General features: G+C 46.6%; 2 protein-coding genes across 15 annotated transcripts in view; one reads left to right on the top strand and one right to left on the bottom strand.

The window, feature by feature from the left end:
• Nfya (nuclear transcription factor Y subunit alpha) overlaps positions 1-7,319 on the bottom strand; it is a 23,803-nt gene extending 16,484 nt beyond the window's left edge. For all 4 annotated transcript variants that reach the window (XM_005359691.3, XM_026785659.1, XM_013350973.2 and 1 more), the window contains exon 1: positions 7,183-7,319. The gene's annotated coding sequence lies outside the window, so the exon portion shown is untranslated. The remainder of the gene's footprint in view (positions 1-7,182) is intronic.
• A 368-nt stretch (positions 7,320-7,687) lies between these two features.
• Oard1 (O-acyl-ADP-ribose deacylase 1) overlaps positions 7,688-9,194 on the top strand; it is a 15,208-nt gene continuing 13,701 nt past the window's right edge. The window contains exons 1-3 of one of the 11 annotated variants that reach the window (XM_026785804.1): positions 7,688-7,937; positions 8,398-8,477; positions 8,827-8,971. In XM_026785804.1, coding sequence (XP_026641605.1) covers positions 8,439-8,477; positions 8,827-8,971 — 184 coding nt within the window. In that variant the 5' untranslated portion in view covers positions 7,688-7,937; positions 8,398-8,438. The other 10 variants (XM_026785799.1, XM_013350935.2, XM_005359690.3 and 7 more) reach the window with 10 other exon arrangements.

Raw genomic sequence — 9,194 nt, 5'->3', positions numbered from 1 at the left:
ATAGAAATGGCCAAGCAGTGATTAAATGAATACAGTGTCCATGTAATTATTTCGGGTAAAGCTAGCCTTGCGGGCAGCGGGGTGCTGGGGACGCAGCCCCGCCGCTCCTATTTCAACAGTCTTACATAGTATATTCCAGGACAACTTAGCTAGAGTGAGACTTTGGCTACAAACACATAAACATATACAGAATCATGACTACTAAAAACATAAAACTTCCTGGGCATCATGATGCCTTTAACCCAGCAGATAGGTCTGAGTTCAAGGACAGGTGTTCTCTTTTCAGAGTTCCAGCCAGGATACACAGTGAGACCCTGTTTCAAACTCCATCAAGTAGCACTAAGTAGGAAAGTTCTAACAAAGCTTTGAGAGTTATGCTGTAGTTCATAATTAACACAAAGAAATGGTACCCACCACAGCAGTAACATTTAAAACTTGGTATAGCAGAGTCTGTTTACATGGAGTGTTCCATGGCCTATAACAGTGTCTAAAACTTCTTTAGCACCAAATCCTATATATACTATTCTTTGTATACTCATTCTGCAGCATAGCCTAAATGGTTAGCCCGAACGACCCTTTCCTGGCTCATTACTTCAGGAGTTTCTTAGAAACGGAACAGTACCTAACAATATTCAGTGTGCCCAAATGCTGACATTTAGCACCGCTTCTACCCCTCTTGTGCCCTTCCCAGTTATATGATCTCTACCCACACAAACATTCTCTTATCCATATTCACAAGCAAAGGTAAGACTGTCTACCGTCTAGGATGGAGAACGTATGGGTTTTCTTGAGTTAGACTTCTCTTGTGTAATGAACATGCATTAGTCAGGTTTCTCTGGAGAACAGAGTGGAATGAATCCATACATCATACATATATGGTAGGAGGTTTATTAGAGTGGCTTATAGGTTGTGGTCCATTAGTCCAACAATGGCTGTCTACCAACAAGAAGCCCAAGAATCTAGTAGTTACTCAGTCCATGATGATAGACATCTTTGCTGGTCTTCAGTATAGGTTAGGAATTTTGGAGAAGTAGACTCCATGCCAGCAAAGGAGCAAGAGCAAGCAGGCAAAGAACAGGCAAAAGCTCCCTTCTTCCATGTCCTTTATATAGGCTACCACCAGCAGAAGGTGTGGCCTAGATTGAAGTTGACTCTTCCTACCTCAAAAGATCTGGATTTCAAATGATTCAGGCAAGAAAAATTCCTAACAGGTGTACCCACTCATTGGGTTTTAGTTAATTCTAGACACAGTCAACTTGATAAACAAGAATATCATCACAAAACACTTTCCAGATTTATCTGCTTTTCTTGCAGATTTCATTTCTTTATGGCTGTATAAAATTCTATGCTGCATATGCATGGCATTTTCATTATCCATTCTGTTGGTGGCCCATCTAGGTTGGTTTCATTTCCTTGTTATTGTACACAGAACAGCAGTAAATATGAATGTGCAAGTATCTCTGAGATAGCATAGAATCCTTTGGTCCATGCCTAGAAGTGGTACAGCTGGGACACATGCTAGATCTTTTTAATCCTGAGATACCTCCACACTCATTTCTATAAACAGCAGTGTCAATAAATAAGGTTCTTCGTCCCTATATCCTCAAGGGCATTTGTGGGTCTTTATTTTCTGGATGTGAGCCATTCTGACTCAGGTGAGAAGGAGGGATGGGGTAAGTTTTAATTTACATTACCCTGGTGGCTAAGGAAACTGTTGGTCATGTTGAAAAACCTTGGCCCTCTGTTCTGAGAACTGTAGAGACTACCCACTGACTGGCAGTTCTTTTCTTCTGGTGTTTAATTCTTGTAGCTCTTGGACTGGGGAGAGGATTCAGTTGGTAAAGTACTGTCCTCATGAGCATGAGACCTGAGCTTGATCCCAGAATGTCCAGAACTCTGGGTGTGGTGGTGAGTTTATAAAGCCAGAGCTGGGAAGGCAGGGACAGCTAAACCCATGGGGCTCTAGTCCAGCCTAATTGGTGAGCCCTATACCAATGAGAGACCTTGCCTCAAAGGAGGACAGCAACCCTAAGGATGAGCAATTGCCTCTGACAAACAAATAATTTTGCAGATATTAACCCCCTATCTGAAGTAGTATGCTAAAACTTCCATTCTGCAGGCTATTTACTTTGCTAAACCTTAATTTCACATAACCCCATTTGTCAATTCTTAAGATTACTTCCAGTGCCACTGGGGTCCTATTCAGAATGTTCTTATCCATACCGGTAGCCCTGGACATACCTGATCTTGTCTGATCTCACAAGGCAAGCAAGGTTGGGACTGATCAGTCCCCAGTACTTAGTAATGGAAGGCCATTCTTTTCTATGTCTATATCCTAAGTGTTTTCCTCCAGTGGTAACAACTCAAAAAAGAATAAGCCGGGTGGCTGGTGGCACATGCCTTTAATACCAGCACTCGGGAGGCAGAGGCAGGCAGATTTCTGTGAGTACAAAGCCAACCTGGCTTGCATAGTGAGTTCCAGGCTGTTATAGAGAAACCCTATCTTGAAAAAGAAACTAACAAAATAGGTGGAAATATGACTTAGCATTTAATATAGCAGATGCTAATGATAGAATGTAAGTAATAGGTACACGAGTATTCATCATAATACTCTTTCAACTTTACTGTCTAGAAATTTCAACACTAGAATATGGGGGAAAATACTCAACATATAATCAGGCATACACCTTTAATCCCAGTGCTCAAGAGACTGAAGCAGGCGGAGCTCGTGAGTTCGAGGACAGCCTGGTTTACAGAGCCGAGTTCCAGGACAGCCAGAACTGTTACACAGAGAAACTGTCTCGAAAAACCAAGGAATAACCAAAATAGAGCACTTACGCCTTTAGTGTGGGTTACAGTGGACTTACAATGGGAATATAAAAAGCAACTTAACTAAATTTAATCCCTACTTTATTAGCATGTGTTCACTGTATAAAACAATGGTTTTTAAACACTGACTCCATGTTTCTCTTTACAAATAATCCCCTTCTTTTTATCTGACTTTATCTAGAGTATGCATACGAGAACATATTTGGTATTTGTGGTTCTGAATATGCCTTCTTTCCCTTACTGTGATGTTCCAGTTCCAGTCATTTCCTTTAAAACATAATTCTGTTCTTAATGTATAATATTCTATTGAGTATACAAACGCTTTTCTTTATCCAATTACTCATTGATTGGCACCTACACGGATTCCTTAACTTGGTGGTTGTGAAGGAAGGCACAGCAATAAAGTACAGTGCCTTTAGTATCTGTCGATTCTGCATTTTCTTCTTCTTTTTTTTTTTTTTTTTTTTTTTTTGTTTTTCGAGACAGGGTTTCTCTGTGGCTTTGGAGCCTGTCCTGGAACTAGCTCTGTAGACCAGGCTGGTCTCGAACTCACAGAGATCCGCCTGCCTCTGCCTCCCGAGTGCTGGGATTAAAGGCGTGCGCCACCATCGCCCGGCTATCATGTAGTTCTATTCTTACGTTTTTCGAGAACTTACACACTGTGATAGCTATTCTTGGCATCAATTTGATTACATCTGGCATTAACTAAAATCAAAGCAACTGGGTACATCTGTGAGATTTCTAAATTAAATCATTTGAAGTGGGAAGAGCCACCTTTAATCTGGGCCACACCTTCTAGTGGCAGCCTATATGAATGACATGGAAGAAGAAAGCTTTGTTCTTTGCTTGGCCTTGCTAGCAAGTCCATTCCTTCAATGGCATTACAGCCTACTTCTCAGAGATTCTGGCATATATGAAGGCCATCTGAAATGCAGCTTTGAGGACTCAATAACTCCACTGGTAGGCAGTCATTGTTGGACTAGCTGGACTACCTGTAAGCCCACCTTCTCACATACTCTCTCACATACACACAGACACATCTCTCAGTGGCTGAATTAGTTTATATTGCCATCTATGATATTTAAGAGCTGCTCCCATCCTCAACATTCTCTTCTTTTCTTTTTGAGACAGGGTTTCCAGGCTGTCCCGGACCAGGCTGGCTTCCGCTGGCCTCTGCCTCCCGAGTGCTGGGATTAAAGATGCATGGTAGCATCCTCTATTTTCATTGACAGCTACTCTGATTGGAGTGAAAAGATTTTTTTTTTCCTTTCTCGAGACAGGGTTTCTCTGTAGCTTTGAAGCCTGTCCGGGAACTAGCTTTTGTAGACCAGGTTGGCCTCGAACTCACAGAGAACCACCTGCCTCTGTCTCCCTGAGTGCTGGGATTAAAGGTGTGTACCACCACCGCCCAGCTTGGAGTGAAAGAAATTACAGTATAGTTTTGATCTGCATTTTCCTGGCAGCTCAGTATGGTTTTTGTGGGGTTTTTTTTGTTGTTTTTTTTTTTAATGAATACATACATCTACAGGCCATTTGTAATCTTTGGAGAACTATATCTTAGATTATTTTGGTTTTTAATTTCTGAGTTCTTTCTATATTCAGGATATTAATCTCATCAGATGAAAAGATGTTTACATTTGCAGAGTTTTACACCAGGCTTTTCTGAGCCAGTTGAATGAGTTGTTTCTTTAGAGGCCTCAGGCACAATAGGAAATCAGCCAAAATAAGTGGCTCTACTAGGGAAAGTGACATTTCCCCTTTTGGTATGTGTGTGCATGCACTTGTAGAGCTTTTAAAACTCACCAAAAATATAGACATATACGTTGCTTACACTTTGATGTGGAAAATAGAGATATTAACATTCTCTGTATTTCAATACATCCACTAGCCCTAAGTCCCCTTCCCATAAGGATTTCTTCTTGGCTAAGTATCCATAAATCTTCATCTATCAGATTAAAATGCAAAATGGAGCTTTGATGGGCAAGAATGATTAACAAGTATCACTCAGACTTCACTAGTTTATCCCACTGATACAAATGCTTCCCTCTCAAGCCATTGAAGCCTACTGTATTTTGAAGGGCAAAAGCAGATGAGGCTCCAAATATAGTAGCCATTCTGCATTAATAAGGGGGCAATGGAGCTTGGAGCATGACATTCAGGCTGCTCATGGTGTCTGCTTCCTGGCCCCAGTAGAGCTTCAGGCACCTGCTTTTGCCACTTCAGCCAGCAGAACTGTTCTGCAATCTGATACACTACCTTCGTCAAGCACTTCTTTGCCCAAGATTATGACAAAAGTGAGCCAGCAGGATTTAGTATGTCTAGCTCTTCCACAAAATTTTGAATGTGTTTTTGAAAGTGAGAATATAAATGAATATGGATGAGAATGGATTTATTCTGGTCTCTGAAGCATTCTTCCATAGCATATACCCTGCCCATTTAGAAGGCACAGAAGCAGTTGGCCAGCACTTAGAAAGGTAATCTATCTGAAGTTATTCGAAAGCTGAAACATTCAGAAATGCAACTACAATAAGCATAACATCAACACAGGCCGTGAGACTTGACAATCACAGGCAAAGACCAGACTAAGGCCTTTGAAGGCTCCAAATATGCTCCTTTTCTCCACTAACAATATACCATGAACTTAGATAATAAAACAAGATTCTAACTTTGAGTCTTGACTTCCCTTCATGGACTGGGAAATGAAATAAGCCTCCCCAGGCTGCTTTTGGTGTGGTGCTTATCACAGTAATAGAAAAGCCGACTAGAACATAAAGAAATGAAGAAACAACTTAAACAAAGAAAAACTTCCTCGAAAGTGAATACAGGCTGTTTCGCTTCAGAAGGAAGATTCAAACCCACCAGTTAAGCGCTCAGCAAAGGTGCTAAAGAAGCCACACCCAGAAGGCTGGCTCCACCTAAGCTGAGAACAACTGATGTTTGGCCTGAGTAAGAACAACGTCCCTCTCCCAGAGAAAAATTTCCTTTTCTTCCAGCCCCAATTATGAGATTAAATCCTTAGGTCGGCAACGTTTTCTCCCCAATGTTGGGGAGAAAAGCCCCTCTCCAACACTTCTAAGCTCCAGTCAGAAGTGTTTCCAAAGGCTCCTTTGTGATATCTGCAAGAGCTTTACAATCTGGACTTTCCCGCCTAAACTCTCAGTGCTACTGGCCCTTTCTTCACCCTACATACGCTCTCCCCGCGGAGGACAACCCTCCACCGCCCAACCAAAGCGTGCGGATGAAAACTGGCTGGCTTCTTCGTGCAAACAGCATTTCCCGGTATTGCACTAGACCCCGACAGAACATTAACCCCTAAGTATTGATTTTCACCAGCCAATCTCCGCCGAGCAGGCGTGCTTCCTACCTCTCCCCCTCTCCCTTACAGTACTTGGGTGATGCCCGCCAGAGACTACAGGCTGGGAGCACACCGAAGACTGCTGCCCGATGGAAAAATAATCGGCATGAAGTTTTTAAACATCTGTTGAGAAAACGTTCACACGGGATTCGAAAGTGTGGTAGAAAAAACAGACACAAATGGGCTGAGCAGAGTGGACCCTCACACGAACTGCTACAAAAGGCTAAAGAAAATCGGAACCAGAGAGCATCAAAGGGAGAGAGCTCAAAGGACACACGGATGTGGGTCCCGTCATTAAGAATGCATGAGGTTGTCAGTCTCGCAAGAGCGAGGTTCCAAACACTAAGGCGCCAAGCGAAAAGAGGAAGAGCGCTTGGTCAGGCTCCAGCACGGAGGTGTGCCGGCACGGGCGGCCGAGCGGGGCGGGAGGAGAGGAAATGACGAGCAGAAAGGGGTGGTAACGGCGGCGGGCCGGAGCCCCGGGGTGGCGGGTCGGGAGGAGGGGCGCGGCGGGCGCGCTAACGGCCCCGGGGTGGGTCTGGGAGGCCGTGCTGCGCGTCCCCGACTGGCCGCCCTTCAGACCTGCCGTCCCGACCGCCTCGAGGCTCAGGGGACGCGGGCCTCACCGGGGCCCGGAACGTGGGGACACAAGGACGGGTCGTAGGATAAGGCTGGAACGACCCGGGGAAACTGCCACGGCCCGTGGCGGGTCGGTCGGCCACCTGCCCTCCCGGGACCCGAGGATCGGGGAGCAGCGGTGCATCCGCCACCAGCACCCGGAGAGGAGCCTGGCTCCAAGGTGCCATCCCCACGCCGGGCCGCCCCTGCGGGCCTCCACCGGCTCCGAGCAGGGGCTGCCGGCTGCCCAGCTCCGGCAGCCTCGGCTCGACTCCCGGGCTCGGCGGACGCCTGGGCCTCTCCTGAGTGGTCAGCGAGACCCGCCAATCGGGGCGCTGGGGCCGGCTCTGGGCCGCTGGATATTGGCTCCTCATGCTCACCGTGCCTCGCTCCCCCGGTTCGCTGCCCGCGCTGATTGGCTCCAGTACCGGACCCCGAAACCCAATCAGAGGCTCCAGCCGCCGCCGCCGCCGCCACTACCGCTGCCTCGCAAAATGGCGAATCTGAACAAAGGGGAATCGGGCCTCCCTCCAACCGCCTTCGCGCAAGCGCCTTCGAGACCACGCCCCATAACCCCGGCCAGCCTGGCCCCGCCCCCTAGAGGGAGCAATGCGCAGGCGTCCCAGGGACCACACTGACTTCCTAGCTTGGACTCCGCCTTCCGCTGGAGGACTACGCAAGCGCGTTCTAGAGGCGCCATACTCGTTTCTCAAACACTGCCCTGAGTGGTGTACCACGCAGGCGCTAATAGGCCCCCTATTTTTCCCCCCCCAACTGCAAACCCATATCTAAGCGGCCACCGGGACACACCCCCTGAGGCCAAATGCGCAAGCGCTCCTCTTCTCGGGGCGGGGTCGGCTTCTTGGTACGCACGCCTGAGCGGCGGCGGGAGACTACGGAGTTTACCGCCGGAAATTCTGAAACCTTTACCATCGAGAGCGGGCTCGACTAGCTAGCTAGAGAGGCTCACTTCCGCCCCGTTAAAGGGTGGGGGCCGCCATCTTGGGTGCGTGAAAAGTCCTTGGCGGGATTGGTTCCGCGTGGGGGCTCTTCTGTAACTCCCCACATACCAGGGTTTCATCTCAGACACTTCCCTGCGTGCAGGAGGGCCTGCTGACGGCCGATTCCTTTGCAGGTGAAGGATGGCCCCCGCCCTCTCCTACGGGATCCCAGGGTAGGAGGAGAGGATGGGTAGCTCGTTGCAGACTTCCTGCACCTCTAGGAGAGGTGATCTTTCACTGAGCGGCTGTCCTCTCCGCCTGCGCTCAGCACATCTCAGTTGGGTTCACTCTGAATGCAGCTTAGTGGAACTGTAGCAAAGTCCCTTCTATCTTATTCTAAGCCATATCCCCTGGGAAAATACCAGACTCTGCTAAACCTATCGTGATAGGGAGAGGGTTTGGAGTAAGGAGGTGTGTGTGTCTTGGGATCTCCCTCCTGGAAAGCTGTTTCTGTGTTGCCTCTCAAAGGCTGAGTGAACTCACATTTAGAGGTACAAGTAGAGGAGGTGGGGAAAACTTAAGTGGATTGGCAGGGTGATCTGAACGTGCTGTGCTCAGGCTGCCTGAGCGTTTTTTACTTGCTTTCCCTTTTAGCAGAAGAAACTCTTAAATTCTGGAAATAGCGACCCAGTAGCATGGCCGGCCGCCTTAATGAAGATCCAGAAGGAAGTCGAGTGCGTGACTGCTATTAAATTTATCGGTGAAGTGAAATTCAGAATAATTGAGGTCAAAAGCATAAACACTTTCTAATTAAACCAATAATTGGATTGTCGCACCCCCTCCCCCCACTTGTTTATTTCTAGCCGATTTACTTAGGAAAGGCTAATACAATCTTAGCAGAGAACATCCGTCGCTTTCCCTTTATATATATAGTGGCTAATTCTGTGAGGTAGGAAGGTTTGGATTTAATTCCGAGTGGTGGAGAAGCAGGGAAGAGGCGGGGTAGGGGTTCTATTGAAGATCTGAAAGGCGTACTCTTTTTCTGTTTTTAACAAGCGGGTTCTTTCCCTTTGAACGTTTTAGATCACTTATGTGAAAGGAGATCTTTTCGAATGTTCCAGAACCGACTCTCTAGCCCACTGTATCAGTGAAGATTGTCGGATGGGTGCTGGAATAGCTGTTCTCTTCAAGAAGAAATTTGGAGGGGTGCAGGAACTGTTAAACCAACGTGAGTTCTGAGTTTCTATCTCAGCCTAGTTCGTCCTGGTGGAGCATAATTTGCTCTTCATTGTACCCTGTTTACTTGTGCATTCAAAGAGATTTCTCACTGAGTACTTTTAACTTTTTCTCACAAGAATGGCCTCTGGTTTGGATCTTTACCACACCAAATCAGAGTTCCTGTAAAAGTTTCCAGTCTCTCTGTCGTGTGTGTGTGTGTGTGTGTGTGTGTG

The sequence above is a fragment of the Microtus ochrogaster genome, linkage group LG2, assembly GCF_000317375.1.
Source record: "Microtus ochrogaster isolate Prairie Vole_2 linkage group LG2, MicOch1.0, whole genome shotgun sequence".
Taxonomy (NCBI): Eukaryota; Metazoa; Chordata; class Mammalia; order Rodentia; family Cricetidae; genus Microtus; species Microtus ochrogaster.
Note: the sequence above shows the minus strand (reverse complement) of the source record. Positions and strands in the feature narration are given on the sequence as shown.